This window comes from Achroia grisella, unplaced genomic scaffold (genome assembly GCF_030625045.1).
Source record: "Achroia grisella isolate CSIRO2021 unplaced genomic scaffold, CSIRO_AGI_Agris_v1 utg511, whole genome shotgun sequence".
NCBI lineage: Eukaryota > Metazoa > Arthropoda > Insecta > Lepidoptera > Pyralidae > Achroia > Achroia grisella.
Genome location: NW_026712905.1, coordinates 5,460,214 through 5,484,403, shown reverse-complemented (window position 1 = coordinate 5,484,403; position 24,190 = coordinate 5,460,214). Strand labels below are relative to the sequence as shown.

Genomic DNA, 24,190 nt, shown 5'->3' with positions numbered 1-24,190 from the left:
TGTAATGAGCATTGGATTACGAACATTAAAAGCACGTACATATACATTAAAGTATTTAATATGTACCTATTAACAACTTGTGCATTTTACTTATTCGCTTGCGCCTATCAATTGGACCAGTTCACCATTTTATTTATTTACCTTTATATATAGGAATGCAATTTATTTTTTAAATTCAGGTGGAACTCACGCCTGTTTGATCTATTTTGGTCTGTTCTGATCTGTTTTAGAATAGAATAGAATAGAATAGAAAATCATTTATTCAAATAAACTTAATTTAAGCACTTTTGAATAGTCATAACAATTTGTTTTTTATCTACCACTCGTTCGGAAAGCTGTCTCATCACAAGAAGAACGAGCAAGAAACTTGTGTGTTGCTCTTTTAAATAATCCTTGTAAATTTACATTTACAAGTCGAAACGTGTGAATACAAACTACCAACAAGTACTAATTTTTTGGGTCAAATATAATCATGCAATAAGATTTAATCAGTCGTAGTGATAAGAGCAGACCAGTCCCTACAAGCAGCACTCGTTCACGAGTATGACGGATGAGCCAGCCATCACTGCGCTCGACCATATTTTATTGACCCGGCCCACCACGCCGCCACATGTCTGGACATTTTAGTGAGCATTTACTCATTCCAACGACCACGTCACAGTCTGTTATATATGGTAGTTACAGTATTCGCACTTTACATAAGGATGCATGCAATCAATACAAAAGCCGCTACGCTAAATATCAAGAAAGCAGTATGAAAATTAAAATTATAACGTTGTCCGCAAATAAACTTATTCTTGCTATATATTGATCATCTATAAATTCATCTATCTTATAATAATGTTTTTACATAACATTTGTTTAATATAAGATTTGAATTGCCTCTGTGTAAGATTTAGCGTAGACTCTGGCAGTTTATTATAGAATCTTACGCAATTACCATAAAATGAATTACTAACTTTGTGTAGACGGCATTTAGGTAAAATTAGCTTATTTTTTTTGCGTAAGTTTCTACTTGTACAGTCTTTAAGTTTCTGAAACTATCTAAGTTTTTCCTTGTATATAATAAAAATGTACTGTGAGGCAACGGTGAGGATATTTGATTGTTTAAAGCATTGGCGTAATGACTCTCTAGAACCCATACCATAAATAGAACGTATGGCTCTCTTTTGTAAAATAAATATAGTATTTATATCTTCTTGCAGTATGCCATGACATAATGCATGGAAATAACTAAAATATACAAGTTTTGCCGTCGCCACGTCTGTTAATATGATCCTTCTAATTGCAAAGCAGCAGAACTAAGTCTACTGGCTAATTTTGAAATATGTTTATTGTAACTTCGAGTCCATAAAAAAACTGTATTTAACAAAATTTACTATTTCATATTAAGCAATAGCTGCGTATTTACTTGTTTTACATTAGGCAGCGTGAATTTAATGCACTTAGTTTTGTTGGAGTTCAATAATAGATTATTAGATGTGAAAATAGTATAGCAGAGATAGCAAATTTACATCGTCTAATTGATTACATGGGGACCAATTTTAAACATTATCATCCGCAAATAACACTATATCTGCAACTTTCTCTACCATGTTTTATATAAATTAAAAAGAGAAGTGGGCAATATTGAACCTTGAGGAACGCCCATTTTTATATTAGTTCCCTTAGACTTTACACCATCAATATCTACAGTTTGCAATCCTCTAGATAAGTTTTCATTAGACTTAGGTCATTATCTCTAATACCATAATATTTGAGCTTGTACAAAAGTGTTTCATGATCTACGCAATCAAACGCCTTCGACAAGTCACAAAAATATTTTCCTATCCCATGATTCGAATATATGAATAAGCGCTACACGCATCAGTAGTAGACTTGCCGGCAGTGAAACCATATTGCTGACTGTGAAGCAGTCCGTTATCCCTGAAGTATTTTAACATTTGGTTAAACATAATCTTTTCAAATACTTTACTTAGAACTGGCAAAATAGAAATTGGTCTATAGTTGCCTAATCAAATCTATCTCCAGATTTAAAGAGTGGAATTAATTTGCAAATTTCATTAATTGAGGAAACATTTATCAACACATTTATTGAAAATAGTAGCTAGATAAGGAGCAACAATATCTATGAATGAATTAACTACTTTAACTGACATGTCACCATTTTTTAAATTTAACTGTTTGAATATTTTTATGACCTTTATATATGTTAAAGAGCAAGGGCTGACATTAGCCTCCAGTAATGTTTTTGCTCGAAAGATGAGTCTAGAGAAGATGTAATATCAATCGGAATATTAGCAAAAAAATCTTGAAAAATATGAACTATATCTTTTGTTGCTGTTATTAACTTATTGTCATAATTTAATGTTGATTGCATTTTTTCAGACCGTCCAGTTTCTTTTATTCTTTTCCATTCTGTTCTATTCTATTTCGTATTCTATTTTTAACTTACAACACTTGTAAGTGGTCCTATTACTGCCATATTTAGCAATACTGGAAAAAGTGAAACTAACCACAAATTGAAAAAGTAAAAGGAATATGGATGAGACAATGTCGTAGTAGTATAAGTATTTCCTATTTCTTTCCATTTGTTTCTGTTTTGCATTACCCCAAATCAACCCTTATAATAAATTAATCAACTGTATTACGATGACCTCGGGGGCCTAACGGTTTAGCGCCTTACTTCTGATGGTCGCGGGATCGATTCCTCGCACGGCACAAAGATTTGTATTCATGAGTATGATTGTTTGTATCGGTCTGGATATTCTCTATTTATAATATGTATGTATTTACGAAAAAAATATATGTCTATGTATTTGTATCAGTTATCTAGCACCCATAACACAAGCTTTAGCTAGCTTATCTTGGGTCTAGATGGCGCTGTGTAAATTGTCCTGAGCTTACTATTATTATTATATAGGTACAAATATGCATCATCAAAATGAGACTGATTTAAACGAATGTAGGTATGCGTCTTTTTACATTTCAATAGTGTCCTTGTTTATTATCAACGTCCGACTTAACATTTTTATAACAGTATTCATTGAGACAATAAATCCCAAACAGCAAAGTGTCGCTATGTATTCGCGTGTGAAAATACCTATTACCGTTAGTACGAGGTGATTCAGTCGTGACCAGTGGGGGTAATGCCAGTCATTTTGTCTGTACGTGTCATTACGGCGCAATTATAGCGAGAACTCGAGTTACACTGATTGTTGATTAGACAACGGAATTTATCAGCTCATTTTCAATACTCGGATACGTAAAGGCGTTAAGAGTGTGAGCGGTGTTGAAATCTATAATAATATTATAATACGAAGGATTTGTGTTTTTATATGTTTGTAACGAATTAACTCTAAAGCTACTGTACCAATTTCAAGAATTCTCTCACTATTAGAAAGCTGTTTTATACCTGAATAACAGGCTATATTTATAGAAACAAAATATTGTGATCCCTAGTAAAGCTTTTAAAATGTAATAAAAGTTAGCCATAAAATGTCTTTGCATGTGCTTCGGAAAGTTCAACCTAAGGGAATTTGTTAGAGATAGGCCGAGGAGGTAAAACTTCTTACTCTTTCAGTTACCTTGTGGAGCTGAAAGGTGGATTTGGAACCTCATCAAAAATTACAAACCCAATGAATTTGGGTCTCACTTATTTTGATGATCAGGTACTTTGCTCTAAGAATATATACTTAATATTTTGTATGCCATTGCTATGGTAAAACACATGATCCTATGCTTTAATTGGCAGTTTATGTACTGTGTTTTTGAGTAAATAAATTATTATAAAAATCCAGCGCCCAGGGTGCTTATAATATCATCGACATATTGGATACCTATGAAATATAACATCATTAAATATACGGGAAATTTACTCTGGTAATACATTCATAATTATGTAATGCGAATTTTGTGGTTTTTTGGCACCCTCTCCAAGTGTTATGATTTTACAGAAATGTTTTTTAAATTTTATGTTTATAGTTCAAATTTCATAATTTAATACTCGGATATATATATTAGAGTAAAAAATATTATGGCAAGATTTTAGGAATATTCCACTTCCATTACAATGTCGCATTTTTCATTATTTCTCAAGGAATAAAAAAAATCGTTCTGCCTTTAATGAGAAACGTAATGGACTTCAATAGTTAATAAAATCTAATTTATCTAATATATATATATCTGAATGTAGTTATGTAGAATTACAGACTGTATCTGTGTCTAAGATAGACGGTAGCAAATATACGAGTAAAATCACAGAGATTATTTCCTGCCTGCGGGTTTGTTGAATTACGCGCTAACTACATAGTATGTTTACTATTATATATTGCTGACTACATATTATAGCAATTATTATAGTTATTATTTGTTTTTTTTTGTAACAAGCTATTCTGATACAGAATAAAGAGAGAAAGGAGAAGAATGATAGATGCAAATGGAAATTGGTTTGAGACCTGTTACTTTGATTTAAGAGATAGAAAAAAGAAAACTGTAACAAAATGAAAATTTTTTTTACATTTTATACAAAGTACAATTACAACGGACCGATTATTACTGAAAACTTTGTCAGTTTATGAAGTAAACTGCTTGGTGGCTGAAATAGATTGGATAGAGATATCCACGTAGGCGATTTTATTGAAATTTTGCTTGATATAAGACATAAGACCTTAGCTCTACTGAGTGGCTAACGTATGTGTATCATATGCGTCACATGATGACGTGTGACAGCGATGCTATTTATGTATACCTACAGACAATGCTTGTCACTTACATAAAAAAGGGATGACTTGCATAATGATGTGAATTTGGGACTTTTGTATGAACTAAAAGTGTAGCCTAAAATTATATTACTTTCACCAGTGAGTAAATTGCCTTTGCAGTATTATCTAAAGACTAAAACACTTTGAATGACACTTACATCACATATATGTATTTATTTCATGGTCTGATGGTTATTCTATGGCATAGATTCTCCTTCCTGACATATTCCATCAGCAAATTAATACATGGGAATGTTGTATCACATACTTTACCATTTTATGAATTGGTTTATTCATCAGGTATGCAAACTTTTCGGATGAATGCTGTTTATAACAGAGTCTACGCATTTTTACAATGAAAGTTCGTGTATCCCTCACATAATTTCACCAAGGCACCAGAGGAGGTTCTTTCATACATTTTGTAGAATGTCTCTGATACAAAAAGTGTGTTTATTTTCATAAATAGTAATGAAGAATTCAGTACATTTGTATATACATATAATCGGTCTGCGCTGGCGCATGGGCTGGTCGATTGCGGCTAGGTGTGAAAGGTTATGTTGAATGCGCGCGTGCACTCGGATTATGAGAATTATATCGTACTCTGTGATTTTACACCACGAAATAATGGTTGAGAATTGTGTGGATTTACTTATTTCGTCATTGCAACTTTATTTTATTATACCTATGGTGTTGTCTCGTAGGATATATTTGTTGCGGATTTTATATTCGTTTTGTAGCGACTAGAAATTCTATGTTTATGTTATTTCTAAGACATTGCTCTTTATAACGGTGTCTGCTAACTAGTGACAGAATTGTCAGTGTACAAAAAAGGATGTAATCTAAATTTAATGGTATATATTTTTTACTTCTAATTAACTTTAGTTATGTTTTTTGATAAACTTACATTTTTTAACCGGAAATTGGTATTTAGGTTTTAGGAGTTGAGGAATTAGAATATAATAAATATTTATTTGGGAAATAATCATAGTTAATACTTATATTTTTAGCAATTTTGAATATAGGAGTTTTCTCAATTATTCATAAAATTAGAAAAGACTTATAAAATAACTATGATGAAATTCTGTCTCTAAAATAAAAAATAAAGATTATATCTTCTCTTTTTTTTATAAATAACGTCCATTTATATATAAAAATCATCTTAATCCGAAAAATATTGAGACGTTGAGATATTGTGAAGATAGAAATTGATAGATATTTCTTTGAAAAAATAAATGAAATGAAATTATATTCGATTGCCGCATCCACACAAAGCTAGCTACAAATAAAGGTAATCCGGCCACAGTTATTGTTTTTTTCCGATGCTAATAAGCGGTTGGTGTTGCGGGTCATTGATAGAAAATTATTGATTGTACCGGCGAAGGCTGTTGATCGAGCCTTATACACGGCGATAATACCGGCTTTACACTCTTTGAAGTCCCTACATGCATTTATATATAAGTACTATTATGGGCGACTTTATTGTGTATCCAGTTTTACAACTGACTTTAAAAAGGGGGAGGTCGACAAAAAGTACAGAATTTTTGTATACATACGATAATCATTAATCTTTAAACATCAATGAATGTAAAAGGGATGTTCAGAATATTTTGTATATTATACAATATAGGCTATATATTATGTTAATATATATAAAACTCATAAAGTTATGAGCACCTGCAATGGAGAAGCTCAGTAGCCCATACATATCTGTAATTGCAAATTATGAGACAAAGGCTTTACTTATATACTATACTAATACTCTGTACCTATAAGCAATATATTAAAAAAAACACGTTTATTAAAAAGAAATACTTATGTAACATCAAAGTGGATTTTAAGTATAAAACGGAATAGTTTCTTTCTTCCTTCCAAGCCCTGAGCTTATAAAAAAATACTGTGGACTTAATATTTTACCAATCAAACACTCCATGGTTTCTCAAGCCTTGAGCTTATAAAAAAAATACTATGGAGATAATATTTTATTAATATAACATTCCATGGTTTTCCAAGCCTTGAGCTTATAAAAAAATGAGATAATGGCATGCTGGTGTCATTGGATCGATGTTCGATGAACATAAACGCATTGTTGCAAATCCATAACCTGACAGGTGGCATTAATGTTGACCACTTATGATTTTATTGTTCTATGTACTTCGGTAACTTAATAATTTATGCTCTTTTCTTCATAAAATACCCGATGATCACCTGCTGTAATTAAACGTAGAATAGGACTGTCATATAACGTTATTAATATATCTTTCATATGACTTTATGTTATATATTAAACATTTATTAATCATCCGACGGCTGTACATAAAAAATCATGTTCATTCAAATTATGCAGGATAGATTAAATTAATCCATTTTATATTTATTAACTAGTGACCTATCCCGGATGCAGTACGTTCATCTGATAATCTCTTGCTTTTCACTCCTTCCCATTCGACATCTAGTTATGGAATTCGTTACTTGTGAGTATCAGAACTGCAAAACCATTGATATTTTTGAATAATTACAAGACATTTTCCTCATTTATAAATAAAATTGGAGTGTCTGTTTGTAATATTGGAATAATGGTTTTTTACTACATGCATATGAATATAAAAACGGTACGTACACCAAAATAACATTTTTTACATTTTTTGTCTGTCTGTCTGTTTGTTCCGGCTAATCTTCTTACTTCCGGCTAACTGAAATGGGTGGACTGATTTTGACGGGACTTTTTTGGCAGGTAGTTGATGTAATAAGGAGTAACTTAGCCTACTTTTATTTTAGAAAAATCTTTTAGTTAGAAAAATAAAGTTAAATTCCTCGGCTGGTTTGTTTTTATATAACTAACACAGTACATTAATAATGGTGCACTTAACACTTAGACCAGTCACCCATAGGTAGTGCAGAAAAAAATTGTTGGCAGTGCAAATAATAATTCATAATAAATATTAATTCATAAAAAATGTTATGAAATCAGAATAATTAGTTAATTATATATGGGCTATAATAGTTTTAATTTATATTTAGTTTATTTGATCTTACTTTAATTATGTATGTATGTAGTTTATAATATACATGTAGTTCATGTCAGTGTATCTAGTCTAGTTTAATATACAATTATAATTATTTTTGTGCTATTATATGCATAATTACATATACATAAGCATTCCTTTTGAATCACTCTATCTATTGCTAAAAACTATATTAAAATCCGTTGCATAATTTAAAAAGTTTATACGTACAGGCAGCGTTGGCGGGTTTGTTTTATAATTAATAAAGATACCAGTTAGAGGCATTGTTAATTTTTACATTTCGCTCAGTAGGTATATTTGTAACTGCCTCAGCATCTACAGAGGTAGACTTTGAATAAGGTCGTCGTAGGTTTCAGTCTCCTTATCAGAAGGCAAAAAATAAGGCGGTGAAATCACAGGCCATGGAAGCTATAACATCTTCATCCCCGGAATGGCAATGTATGGGTTACTATGTGTATGGGTTACTGGCGTCACGTGATAACTTAATATAAGTAGTGATGATCACGTATATAGGCGACGGTTACCACTTACTATCAGGTGAGATGTCAGCTTGTTTGCCATTCCAGTTACAGAAATTATGTTTGGGACTTACAGATTTGAATAAAATTTTTAAAGTTTTTTCATTTTAACGTTTCACTATTCAATTCTAAGAAAATAAAAATTAATTATTATAAGCACTTTAAAACAATATTATTTTTATTACCTCTAGTTCTATCGCTGTTTCGCAATGCAGATACAGCACAATAAGAATGAACAAGAAACATTCTTAATGCTCCTTTAAACAAATGCTGTTCAATGGTTACACTTTGAAAAAGCGAATAAAACAACTAACACGCCGAACGAAGCTCGGTCGCCCAGATACTAAGTAGTAAATAGAGAAACAGTTTGAACGCCAAGGTGTCAGGTTATCTTCTAGAATATAAACCATTATCTTATCTGTCGGTGTGCACAGATTATCCGCAATTGGCGACTAATTGCTTTTCCCTGTACCACACTCGACCTCCCTTTGAGTGTTACTTACTCGTTAATGAATTGTATATATTTGTTATTCCTTTGTTAAATGATTTATAAGTGATTGACTTTGTGGTTACGGCTAATTGATTACATTACGACTTATTGTTGTTAAAGTTATATGAAGTGGTTTTGCGCAGATCGTTGGATTAGAAAAGAAAACGCGATCAGAGCATTGTATGTATACAAATATTTTTTATTTTTGTATATTAGTTATATGCATTTTATATGTAACTTGAGTGGCATTGTAGCGAACGGTCTACTTTATAGAAAATGGCTATCATCGCTTTTAAATGTAATGAATAACACTATGAACTTTATATGGTCATATAACGTCTGTGGTAACCCTTATGTGCTGCCAAGAAGATGTTCTGTCAGAAGGTTGTATTTCACCTCACTCGTCAAATAAAAAAAATTGAAAGTCATGATGTTTTGGGGCTAAAATAGGTGAGATAGAGACGCTCATGCAGACGATTTTGTTTATAGGCAAAGTATAAAAACATACATAGCTACATAATATTTTTTAAAGACTATTATGCCAAGTTAGGTATTCAGCGACATTCTCAATTGTTGATGTTGTGGTAAATGCAACACTTAACATGTTTAGATTCGTACCCAGGTTCGTCAGATTAGGTACATTAGTTACATTGTATCGACAATATCCACAACCGGAGAGCTAAACTAAATGGAAATTTATATTTACACTTAAAGTTAAAGGTAAAAACTGTCATCAATGTAAATTAGGACTTTTAAAACACATATTAATCTTTTTCGATAAATATCCCTGAGTAATAATTTGTATATATAATATTGTAGCAATTTATAAAATGTCCTTACCTACTAACGACGTGTCCCATGTATTCCAGTAATTCAATAGCCCAATCGCCGAGTGCGGCCCTCTCTAGGTGAGGATGTGTGTTATTGTTATTTTATGCAATATTAAAACCTCTAATATGCACGAGTGCTGTCAACGTTCGAAACGTGTTCCGAATTTGAAAATTTTGAATTCAGAATACTAGCCGTACCTACCACTCTCGTATTAGAGTTTATTGAATTTTATTTTAAAGCCAATATTTGTGATACTTAGAAAATCCGTATAGAAAAATGTGATATATTTTGGGTCATAACACTATTAGCATGATTAAAAATAACTTTGTTTTACATTATTAATTTGATATTCAGAGGACTGATGATGATGATGATGAATCATAAGAGTCTATGTATATAGAACAGTAGCCTATATTAGATTAGGTTTAAATTGCATAGGCGGGCTTGGACGGCAATAATTTGTGCATATAATTCCATGCAAATATGTCTTGCTAAAATAGTATCACAGTTTCATATACTTTTAAATATTTTGTTTTTACTCACAAAAGTCTGCCCATAACACGGATCACGGCTAATAAAAAAAGATATTTTGAATATAGAATCACAATACTACGTACAGTATCTATGCTATTGTAACTATTCGTAAAAGTAATTTCAACATTCTTTAATAGTATTTAAAGCATATATTTGCATAAACAAATATTTGGCATAGATAAAATAAACAATAAACATTTCATACGGCCATCAAACAAGTGTAACAGCCGCGCGGTGTGCACCGTGCCGCGCCGTCACGTGCTCTCAACGGCTTCTAGTTTTGGACAAGTATGGCACTTCGGTGCGCAGTTCAAGGGTTAACTGTAATTAGCCAATACGGGTGTTTGTTTATGACTTGAATAGACAATGTTTATGGATGTTGTCTATAGATTAATTGTACAATGGATCTAATGTACAAAAAATAATCAATGTTATTATAAAAGAAATATGTCGAATACTGACGGGAATAAAAGCTTCGACTTCTTAAAATGACTGCTTGTTATAACCCAAACTGTTTCTATAGTACTAATATTACTTAATATTTAGTATCATAACTCTGTTAGTCTTTTAAAATCTTTTCTTTACATACCTTTTCACACCTTGTTATTTTAGTTTCTACACGCAAATATCAAAATAATATTTTGATGTTTAAAAAATAAATGTAGTATCCATTTCATTTTATATTTCTAAATCAACAGAACTCGGAAAAATGTCTACAGGAAAAGTCTACAGTTGATATGAGTTTTAAGTATAAGAGAGCAATAAGAAACTCCCTAAAAATTGATCGGCGCATTATCGTGTCAACGGCACGTTCAAGAACGGGCCGTGATCGCTGTAAAATGCAAAGTGAGAAGTCGCGCCTGTTGACAATTGCAACGCAGAACGACGAGTGCGTCCAACAGAACGCGCGCCCGCTCCTTTCTTAAACTGAATTCGATTACGCTTTATGGCGACGAAGCGAACTCTCGAGTTCGGATCGCGCTCTCGAATTGCATTTATAAGTTTCAGCGCGTGTAACGCCGCTCTAAAATCGTTCCAAAATCAATTTGCTGATTTATTCATTCACTCATAAACAGAAATGGTGCCGTGCCTTGCGAATGAATGTATTTTCTATTTTTCTGTACTTCTTATAATACAAGTAAGTACTTATTTATACGTCTATGTAACGGATGGTGGGAGGGTTTTTTATTTATTTTGGTCACAGCAATTTTTATTCTTAAAACTTACTAAATTTGTTCTCACTACGTGTTTAATGGTGTGTCAAATTAAGATACAAAAAATATACTAATGGCTCGTGTCGGTTTGTTCATAATTGTCTTTTACAAATATTCATATTTTAACATAATAATCCTAATCTAACAGGGAATTAATTTCTTAAGCAATGTTTTCGGACTTTGTCGATAACAAATTTCGCTCACTATCTTTGTATTTATCCTATTAATATAGATTTACTTTACATATTCACTCAGGACCCCATAATCTCAAAGTACTTATTTTGTTTTATCTTCTTGTTTCTTTAAATAAAGATCAATGAACGAACAGTTGGTGGCGTGTAATGAGAAACACTTCGACTTTATATGGCGCGCATCAACGATCATCAGGCCTGATAAACGACATATTTCATTCGACAAATTTACGAACGCCCCTTTGTAGAAGGTGTTTTTATTAAAAATTTCCACGGGGTGCAAACACGGCGCGCAATATCCCCGTCGCTTGGTTACGTATGAAACGTTGTATGGTGTAAACGAATATGGATTTAATTTGGCTTTTACGATTTTGTGATTTATAACGAAACAAGGATATATATAGTACACGGATATCTTTTGCTTTTCTACTTTATACAAAGTCGACTGCATAAAAAGAACATCAGGTTATTTCATCTCTGTCATATTTTAGCTGCCGAGCAGCTTCCCATTGTGAGATGTATTTCGGTATCTAACCTGACTGACATATCTAAACTTTAGACTAGCTTAAATATGGCAGTGACATTATAGGGACAAGTTGGAATGACTTTTTAGTACTCAGGAATGCTAACGCATGTGCGATACTGTATGACATGATGTCCGCGGTGGTTCTTGTGTATGAGGCATATGCCGGTTAACACTTACTGGGTGGGCTATAGCTTATTTACCATTCCAATTATATAAAATAAAATTCTCCGAGGATCACTAGTGTCACCTAAATAGGTATTCTTAAATGTTGCATTCTAGCTTAAAAGTTGGATATTACAATGCGATAACATTAATATATAATTCCGATACATATACATGTTGCAATCACTACCATAAGTGCGTACTCTATGTTTGATTGCCTTACCATCTTTATACAAAACAATTTAAACATATACATAAATAATAAACTTATCATAGAGAATTCCCAGTTTCCGGACTCAAGTTAGAAGCTAAAGAAAAAGCAAGTGAAGCAACGGCGGCGCGCGGCGTACAAGAGCCGAGTTCCGTTCTAATATCGAGAGGCGGCCGCGTCTCGCATACAGATGTGGTATTACCGCGCAATTTGTCGAAGTGGGCCGACACCCGCACCAGCCGCGGATACTCGCTGTTCTTATTTCAAAATTTGAATTTTGACATACGAATCCCGTAAAGTACTGGCTGGACTTAGATTTTTATTGCAATAAAAATTGGTTAATATTCTATTTACTGTTCTTTTTTCAAAAATTGACTTTTAACATACGATTCTCGTAAAGCAGGAGTTAGATTTTTTTATTATAAAATAATAAAAATTGTTCAAACATCTATTTATATTAAACATTTATCAATTAAACATATATCAATTCAAAATTTATATTAAACAAATACTATGTAAAGAAGCCTATTATAGGATAGCAAGAATATTTTTTTTTGTGGACAACGTTATAATTTGTTTTTCATACTGCTTTCTTGAAATATGATAGCGTAGCGGCTTTTGTAGTGATTGCCGCATGCATCCTTATGTAAAGTGCGAATATTGTAACTACCATATAATAAATTTAAATAAGTAGCTATGACGAGGTCGAGTGAAATTAGTAGTCATGCTCACTAAAATGTGACATGTGGCGGCGTGGTGGGCCGGGTCATTGGGCTCCCTAAAATATGGTCGAGCGCAGTGATAGCTGGCTCATCCGTCATACTCGTGAACGAGTGCTGCTTGTAGGGACTGGTCTGCTCACTACGACTGATTTAATCTTATTGTGTTTTTATATTTGAGTCTAAATGAATTAGTGCTGGTTGGTAGTTTGTATTCACGCGTTTCAACTTGTAAAATGTGAACTTACAAGTTTCTTGCTTATTCTTCTTGTGATGAGACAGCTTTCCGAATAAGCGATAGATTTAAAAAAAATGTTGTCTATTCAAAAGTGCTTAAATTAAGTTTATTTGAATAAATGATTTTCTATTTTATTCTATTCTATTCTATTTACTGTTCTTGTTTCAAAACTTGAATTGATAGACGCGTCCAAATCCCAGTATGTAAACCTGAATCCTACTGGCAAGTTTGCTTTTTTATTAAAAATAATTAAAATTGCCAATCTACTCAATATTCTTGCACCAAAATTTGAATTATGATATATAAATTCTGTAATTATTAGAAAGAGTTTAACTTTTTTATTAGAGGAAATTAAAATTACTATTAATTACTTAATTTAATACTCACTATATTTAGTCAACATTTTGAATTTAAATCAATAAATCCTATAAAATACTCCAATGGTTAAAGGCAATACAAATTGCCGAAGCCACTAGAGGAAAAAGAAAGTACTGCCTAGAATTAATTTTTTTATTATAAAACATTAAAAATTGCGCGAGCGTCTGTTTATTTGTTTCTGGTTCTATTCTTTATTTGGTTCTAGGTATTTTTTTTCAAGGAACGCACAAGCCTCTATTCTTATTTCAAATATTTCATTTTTGACTTTTTAAACGAATCTGCAAAGTAGTTATTTTGTTAAGTTACGTAACGTTCGTAAACAATTAAGCCATTTTTAATATTATTTCGTCACGGAATAAAGTTTGTGACGTTCGACTTGATGATAAGTGACAACTGTTGTTTATATACTTACTTATTATATTTACCACGGACATTACGTTATCATACAGCGTGCTTGATAACTCTCATCAAACCGCAGAAGTATGTTTATACCTCCGAATCCTGTAATTAGAAAACCAAACTTGCAAAGCAAGCTGCTTGAAGGCTGAAATAGACGAGATTGAGTTACAGACATATTTATAAAAATAGTTTGAAATATATATATATATACACATTATTGTATAAGTTCATTTAGAATTCATTAAAAAAAAATTAAATGTCTAGTGTGTGCATTTTGTGCATTATGCATTATGTGCGCGGCTTTATTATTTAGGTACTTAGTAAGCTGTAAACAAAAAAAGAAATGGCCATAAAGAATACTAATTGACTTACCACGTTTTACTTGATAAGGCCTGATATGATTGTATGGTTTTATGAGTTCTCTGTTACTGTTTAGATTCTACGATCAGTTAATCAATCATTATCTAGTTGTTTTTCATTCAGATGCCATGCAATAACCAATAGAAACATATGGTAAAAATCCTGTTTGAAAAAATCTTAATGGTCTCTATGATAAAGTTGAAAATCCAATAAAAACGATAGCACAAGTGAAAACCACTATTTATTAATATCATAGGCCAGTGCTTCTCAAAGTATATAATTCTATAGAAATTGTGTTTATTTACAATGTTTACTTATATAGGTGTCTATGACTAACATTAAATAAATATGATATATATACATAACGTAATTCTATATCAAAAAAACCTAAAATTAAAATTAAAAAATATAATATAGTAAGTAAAATATATTATTAAAAATAGTCCCTTTAGGCAAGGTTCCGAAGATATTGGCAGCATTCTCCCTTTGAATTGCTAGACTAATTCTCCAAGCTAGCTGCCAGCTCTTCGGTCTTCTGTGATGTCGACTATAGAATAACTGTTAATTTGTACATAGCTAGCATTCTATATTTAAACTTGAACAAATAATTATTTTAATCCTACATTAATGAATAATATTGGTTGTCATATTGACTAGTTTATAGCTGTTTAATGATCAAATTATCAAAACATACTTGTGTATATAACTTTAGGGATGTTGTGGATTTTTAAAATATCGAAATATTATTTACTTGTCTAACTGTATCTTTAAAGATCTCGACTTTAAGAAAAGTGGTTTGCGTAAGTCTGTCTCAACTATTACAGCAAATTAACTTATTTTTAAATTGTTTCGGTGAAATAAGTACTGAATCCTCCAGAACTCTTGATCTACGCTAATAATAAAACATTGTTTGTTGTAATAAATACTAAATTAGTGTTCTTAATTAACCCGTCGTCTTTCATCAGTATATCATATACTATAATCGTCTGTCGATGTCGCTATTTAAGAACTTTGAGAACCACTGCCGCAGCCTATACTTAGTGCTTTGTGAATTATTCATCCAATGCCTGGGAGGTCGTAGACTCAGAAAATGGTTCAGGTTGCGAATAGATTCAATGGCGTTCTTTTATTTGTTTAACACGTTACTATATAGATGTACATATATATATATATATATAGTTTGAAACGTGATTTGTTGGCATCAAAAATGTCTCGGATACAGTTGACTGTATTAGTCTTATATTAATTACTAGCAAAAGTTACTCCTTATTATATCAGCTACATGCCAAAAAAATTCCCGTTCAAATCGGTCCAGATATTTCAGATATTAGCCGGAACAACCAGACAGACAGACAAAAATGGTAAAAAATGTTATTTTGGTGTATGTACCGTATTTATATTCATATGCATGTAGTAAAAAACCATTATTTCAATATTAGAAACAGACACTCCAATTTTATTTATATGTATAGATTAAAAAATAATAAAAGATTTTTTTCATTAAAATTCTATTTTAAATTTCGAATGGTGTGGAAATGTAAATTGAATAGTTTATATTATTTTAACATTTTGACTTCCGTTAAATACATGTCCATCCGACTATGCAATTGATCTGAGTTCATATCTGAATTAATTGAGTGATCACTCGTTTAAAACAAACACATAACAAAATGAATCTAAAATTAGTAACAGCAAAAGATTAACTATATTAATATCATCCATATTAATATAGTTAATCTCTCACATTTCAGTGGTAGCAGAAATACGCCATACTTGATTTTTAAGTTGTATTTCCTAACATATGCCCTGTTAGATAAATTATATAGTATTTTATACAACGAAGGTGGCAAACAAGCATAAGCACATGATGCTACAGTGCTTCGAATAGGTAGATATGGGTGCTAAAGGAATTACATGATATCGTGGTATCCGTAGTGCTGTTCAAGTATATAGGCGACGGTTATCACTTACTATCAGGTGGACAGCTTGTGACAGCTTGTGTGTAGAATGGCATACAGACAGCTTGTATGCCATTCCAATTACTCAAACACGATAATGTTGAGGCGATTGTATTAAGTAGTAACTTAACTAAATATTATAATTTTAAGATATCTATTTTTATTTTCAGATATCGGGACGAGGCGCTTTGCTGGTCTGATAGGTAATGTGATTTACATCTAAATATTGTAATTAATATTTTAAAATAAATACACTTTATTTTTAATAATCGTATCATCATCCAAAACCATAAAGTCACTTTCCCGGGCGTCAGTTCCCCGGATAAGAGGCATATTAGCATATTGTTACTCCGTTGTTGAGTATACTTGATATATTGTAACTATTATAGGGAGATATTTTTATTTATTTTCTTCTTTACCACTAGTGCGATTCATATCATAACCTTTATATTTATTCTTTTTTTTATATTTCTTATTTGAGGGTTTGGGCTATTGTCAGGTGCTTCGACCTGTAGCACTGCGAACAGGATAGAGCTATTGTGCTCGCCCTTTTTCAGAGTTCGGTACCTAAACACGCCAGGGACAAGAATGGAATGATATTCTTAGGAACAATGGTTTTTCTCCTCAGCATAGAGTGTAAACTTTCCAAAGGACATATTTCGTTTATGCATGAGTGGGCTATACCCACATAGTATGTGTAATGGCGTTTCCTATTCAGTTTGGCAAAATTTCCAGATTTTTGTTGTGCTCTGCATAACAAAAATCTGCTGTCTAGGTTTCCCATATAATTGTTCAATTTGCAATGTCAAGTGAGGGCATTTATTCTGAATACTCTTATAAATAATGCATACAATTAGTATTGAAGTTGAAACATTAATACTAATACATTATTAGTGTTCCGTGGTGGAGATAAATTAAATATCTTATTCCAAATTTGTAAGAGTTTTACTTTCATTAAACTGAATTATAAGTAATTATATTTTTAAAAACTATAACAGTTTTATGGACACTTTATGTGTAGTTGATCACTTAAGTTGTACTAGAGATCGGTATAAGCGGGACTACAACCGGGTCGGACTGATAGCATGTTGATTCAAGTGTAGTGCGCCAACAATTAGTTCTAAACTAAAAGTTCACTCCTATAAAGTCTATATTTGAATAGCAAACGATGATGTTTTACTAAAATATGTTCGGATGTAAGCCGTATCCGGATTTCGGATTATATCGGACACGAGTTGACCACGGTATCTATTAATCGTAATGCAAATATTTGTAAGGGGCCAGGATTTGTTTGTGATCCGGTCTGGACAGCTCAGTTTCTGCATCGCTATTGGGTTTACTGTAATTATACATATATAATAAAAGTGTTGTCAGTCCATGGAAGTTACAGAAGGCTGGTGGACGTTACCAATGCGAACCCAAAATAGTTATTACTAGAGTTTGATAAAATTTAATGTTTATTTTTCTTCCAATAGGTTCAAAGTTAAAACAATTATGAATGGTTGTAACTAAAATAATTATCTTTTAGAGATAAGCCCTCCTTTGTAAATATTAATCAATTATAATAATTAATTATAATTAATAGTATGTAATATTATATATTATATACCTAAAAATGTACTTAAGTGCAATAAAGAATATATATAAGATATCAATTCTATTTTAATATCTATTTCAATGTGTTTCAACTCTACATTGTACTAGTGTGGTGGTCAATTTGACCACTAAATAAGGGTTAGTATGGCTACAGCGAGTTATGACCGAGTACCGCGCGGTCAGCAAGCAATTACTGTGGATTCAGAACGATTTGCCTTGGGACGTGGTTGGGACAAAGTGTCCCCTATTTCAGTACACGACCGCAAGCGTGTTTGATATTTGTTTAATTGTTTTTATAGCATTATAACTTTCACATGTGTTGTTGTTATTGTTGTTGTTTTGTAATACTGATATTTCATTAATGTCTATGACTAAATAAATTAAAAAATATTTTAATTGAGAGCGCCGCAGGCTAGTGTTTGTAAAGACTTTGGGAGTTGGAATAGGACCAATGACAAAAACAAAAAGTTTGTGTATATATTTATATTAGGTACTGACAAACTGTCCTATGATAGAAACGACCGTATAAAAACATAATCCAATCTATTTTGCAACAAAATCCATTTTAGTCTGAGAATAAATGTACGTAATAATGCGTAACATAATAAACCAGGTGGTTCTATTTAACAGATAACCTATCCTATTAATATTATAAACGCGAAAGTTTGTGAGTATGGATGGATGTTTGTTAGTTTTTCACGCAAAAACTATTGAACGGATTTTGATGAAACTTTACAATAAGATAGATTATACACTAGATGTATAGGCTATAAATTTCATGCGGGTGAAACCGCAGGCGCAGCTAGTACTTAATAATACAAACAATAAAAATGAATTTCGAAATGAAGCCTTTAATATCTCTATATCAAACAACGGGAGTCAAATAATTGATTGACTAATGCTTTATTATTTGCATTACTGCCGATCGCGTGGGAATAACAAATCTCATCAAGAAATTTATTAAGGGACAGGTTTCTTATTTAGTTAGTAATTAATTTTATTTCCTATTATAATGGTATAAGGTACAGTTCAGAGTGAAGGTAGTCGTTTCTTTTGAATCTCAAGTTGTCAATAGCATTTAAGACGGTTCGATATCTTGTTCTTGGGACACTGCAGTGCTTTGACAGCGTTGTGTTTGCAGTTTTTGTTTGTCTGTATAATTAATAGATTGTAAATTTGAAAATTGGGAGCGTGGTGGTCTATTGGTTTACTATCCTGACTTAAATTTATAAGCCGTGAATGAGGTTTCGCTGTCAGTCATCAAAACTATATGTATTAATTTATAATTCAGACTTTTGGGTAATAGAGACAGTTCTAACAAACGAAACTAATACGAGAGGTTGCGGTAGACTTGCCGATTGTCATGTGGGATGCCTATATAAAATGTGTCAAATTCATCAAAACGTCATCAGTTGATAAAGTTTCCGACTACCCCATTTGATATAACAGTCGTTAAGGTATACTATAGAATCTAAATTAGAATAATAAAAATATGAATTCGTAACAACAAACTATTTAATTGCGAACTTTGCTAGCTGCATACATCTAGTCTAATAGACTATTTAACTATATTATATATACCAATTATTACACTATATTACTATACAACGCGTTAACAAAAAAATGTGTAATAGTACCACACTCCTGTACCTTGTCAATGTTGCTGCACTACAATAAAATGTCTATATATGTACATATGTAATACTAGTAAATAATGAGTAAAATATAATAATATATCAGGACAATTCATACAGCGCTATCTAGTCCCAAGTTAAACAGAGTTTGTGTTATGAGTACTAGATAACTGATATAATACATTTTTTTGTAAATACATACATAATATACCCAGACCGATACAAACAATCATACTTATAAATACATATATCCGTATCGTGCGAGGAATAGAACCCGTGACCATTGAAAAATAAGGCGGTGTGCTAAACCGCTAGTGGTCTAGACCACCGAGGGCGTCAAATGTACTACTGTATTAATAGTGTAAATATTACATATTTATAAATTAAATAATATGATGATGATGATTTAATATCGATTGCAAATAAGAAGAGTCATTTAGACGTGTACCCGTTTAATGCACTAATTTCTTTATTTGATCTGATAATGAAACATATATGGACGGGTAAATAAAGCGATCACAATTTTGCTCATCAAGGTAAATAACATAAACTGTGGTACAGTAATAATGTGATACCATACTCATGATACCGGGTATCGAGTACCAATTAAATACCAGTTAAGGTTACATCGTATACAACCGATACCTTATTTGCGTATCAACCTGTATTTATTGTGATCAGTCCAAATACCCTTAAACTAAATTATTCGAATTCCGAATTTGTTTCGTTCTTTTTTTTAAATCATCATACAAGTGCGCGCACGCAGCCCGTACTTAAGTTAAACGTCCCAAACTGTCGGCAATTTGCGAGGGCCTGAGTAAGCTATAAATCATGTTAAATTATTTTTTCATTATGCTGTGGCTGTACTCAGCCACGCGCAGTGTTAATATTCTATTAGTGCTGACATTCGCTGTGCTGACTGATGGGCCTGTGTGATGTCTCATTTATATCTCTAAAGATGGTATAGATATATAAAAATATAAATTATTAAAATACTATCTTCCTTACATATTGGAAAATTGTGATGAGGCAAACACTTGGGGTAATTTATCTTGTTGTGTATTTTGTTTGAAGTAAAACTGGCAGTAGGAATTTCGACGTACTTTCTCTATGTTATTTAATATATCAACATATAGACTAAAGAAAACGAAGAATACGTCTTCTCTAATGTAGTAATCTAATTTTTTTTAATATATCAAAAAATGGAATAATATCTAAATATTTTTATTCATATAGCTATGTTAAGTCTAAAGAAAACATTAAATACTTAATGAAGAATACGTCTTCTCTAATGTAATGTACCTATAATCTATTTAAGAATTTTTTTAATCAACTGTTCGGAAGTAGAGCATTGTCGATAGTTTTAGTGTAATATTTTTAAATTACAATTTATGACTATTTTAAAAATGGAATAATATCTAAATATTTTTATTCATGTAGATCTATTACAGACTCCATCGCTACTAAGAATATACTTCAATTCTTGTCCCTAGGAGTCTAGGTAGCGAACTCTGAAAAAGGCCGAGCATAATAATAGAATATATCTATGTAGGTAGCAGTGCTACCGGTCCAAGCAGCTGACAATAGCCCAAACCCCCCAATAAAAAAGATATATATATATATATAGCTTCGTACAAAGTTGGGTTTTTTGGTCACAAAGTTTTGTACTAGGTACTTGGGTACTTACTTCTGTTCCACTTGCTTAAGCCATCAAGGAGTTTGATTTACAAATATTACAAGATTTATATGCATGAGATTTTAAATATCAGAAATGGTGCTACATGATGACATCATGTCTGTAGTGCTGTTTATATCTATATTGGCATTGATTGCCAATTTTCGTCAGCTTGTTTCCTATAAAAAACAAGTAGTGTAAATTAATTTGAACTGTCCGGCTTATATAATTAGTACTTAAATTATTTTGTTGCCACTTCTACACATTCCAAAGTGACGGTCATGTTCTTATTACGCGTGGATCTCGGACGTTATCAGATGGCAAGAAATTAACCGGCGATCCGCCATTACAGCCGGCTACCATTTATAGTACCACCGCGTTTGATGTTTTGTGTCAAACTGATGTGTGTATAAAGAAATATATTCATTAATTACCACACAAGCGTACATGGTCAGTCATACATCATTCATAATGAGATGGACTTTGGTGCAGTTGTATGGGAACTAGGAAAATAAGGTATATGGAATTTGATTACTATATGTTTACTAGAGTAGATTGTAACAAAATAGAAATACGGGTTTATTAGTAATGCCACTGTTTAGTTGTGAAAAGATAACAAATAGACAAACATACTTTCCAATTTATGATTATTCTACATTAAAATTTTATAACTATGAACAGGAATTTAATGAATTTAACTAGAGCACTAGGTGAGACAGACAGACGCATTGTACTCTCCCTGATAAAGACTTCAGAATGAAGTTGAAATAATAGTTAATAATAGTCATAGCGTTCATTAAAGTTTAGTAAATTCTCGTACCTAGTAATAAAATAGGTATATCCTGTTGGAAGTAGTAGTAGTTCTCAAAAACGGTCCTGTTCTATCTCATTTGAGAGTTTAGAAAATTCTTTTTAAATAATCGGTTATTCGTTCCATTTTAATAGAATATAATTTGGTGACGAATATTTTTTTAATGGATGATTATAGTACGGAACACCTATCTGTGCTAACGGTTTAGCTAATGACGCCCTGGGGGATACTGATTAAAATGAAGTCAGGTCAATTGACCCTAACAAATTGATCGAAAGAGTTTCCACTGATAAAGACAGGGTTGTCAGAAAATGTCGAACTCCTGTGATGAAGTTTGTTTTGGTAGACTACGGTACTATGCATAAGACTGACTAGTCTCTAATAGGAAATCAGGAGGCAACCCTACATTGATCTGCACAAAAATTACCCAGCTAAATTACCACAATTCCCCGGCTGTAACATAAATCAAAACACATTAATGCGGGTAGCAGTCATAATCTGGGCCTCATCTGACGCCAGTATAATCAAACAAGAGAAAGAGGCAAAATTATGGCGGTGCAAAGTGACAGCAAAGGACAGAGCATCCGCCATTTTGATTTACTGAATCGATCTTACAGGTGATGCCATCTATCTTCTTGCGGTAGGTAAGCAGTTTAACGGTATTGGTGCAGTTCATCAAATTATAGATGAATTAATAAATTACATTTATGACACATTTTTCTCATTATATTAATGAAACTGCACTAATGTTTTTTTTTTTTAATTACGATTATGGGATTGTCAAACTCAAGTATTTGACAAACACTCTGACAAAAAACTAAAAAAATATGACACAGGTAACGAAATGCGGATATGTCTAATTTTGTACAACTAATTATTATGCATATATACAAATTATGTGTTACTGCCTTACCTACTTTTGCAATTTTAATAAAATGTTACTTGATGACTAAATAGTCATCAGTTCCTTTAAAATTATACCCATCATCATATATGTATATAAAAGATAGTTTTTGAGAACTATTTCAGAGACAGATTTTATTATTTATTCAGGTTTTAGCTGTTATTCTTTACAAAAAATATTTTTGATTCTTTATTTAATCTAATTAATTGATAAATAAAATTTCGTGCCTTATATACAGGTATACAGTATATTCGTGTTAAATGACAAGTTAAATGTAATCTATTTTACATGAAAAGTAACTAATATCTGTATAATATTGAATATAATATAGGTCCTTCAAGAAATGGGGAGGTATGCGTTTGCGCAGTGAAAATACACTGCGTCAATACTTGTAACTATGATAATTATTGAACAGGTTAATCTCGACGAAGACCTACTTTTATGACAAGGCAGATAATCAACCTCAAGAAGTTTCGACAATAAAGTTAGCAGATGCGTAGCGCATCGAATTTTACATAAATGCACCAATTTGCTGACCGTAATAACACGTTTATATCACTATCTCGTTTAGATATTCGCGAATAATGGTCCCTCTCTTTCGCACGTATCATCGATCTTCCCCGATATGTTGCCGCTCGAGCCATAAGGGGCAATAATTATATTAATTTCTCACGATATGCTTATTATGAGTTGATTGTATATGAGATACATTGGTTTGGACGATTTTTTTTGTTGAATGTACATGTTCGTTAATTCGATAGGATCTATATTGGTATCGACTAAATTAGTCGCAGTTTCTACATTACTTATTGAATTAAGTACAGACATACGTAATCACAATACTGCTGCTAGGTATATTCCACTGTAATTATAAGTGTACAATAATTTCGTATATTTTAATATATATTATATAGTATATCAAATAGTTTAATAAAAAATAGTGATGCATTGTATGTAGGTATACATTTTCATTTATTTATCGAATTATTATATCAAATTATTCCCGATATGAAAATATATAAAAAACGTATAGAGATTTACTGTTGAAGTAGTTG

At 31.8% G+C, this 24,190-nt stretch overlaps 1 protein-coding gene across 6 annotated transcripts in view; it reads left to right on the top strand.

Annotated features, from left to right (window-relative positions):
* LOC131846423 (protein trachealess) overlaps nucleotides 1-24,190 on the top strand; it is a 202,478-nt gene that overhangs the window by 20,423 nt on the left and 157,865 nt on the right. For 5 of the 6 annotated variants that reach the window (XM_059195711.1, XM_059195710.1, XM_059195709.1 and 2 more), the window contains exon 3: nucleotides 16,686-16,718. The exons of the other annotated variant lie outside the window; for it this stretch is intronic. In XM_059195711.1, coding sequence (XP_059051694.1) covers nucleotides 16,686-16,718 — 33 coding nt within the window. The remainder of the gene's footprint in view (nucleotides 1-16,685; nucleotides 16,719-24,190) is intronic. 6 annotated transcript variants of the gene reach the window in all.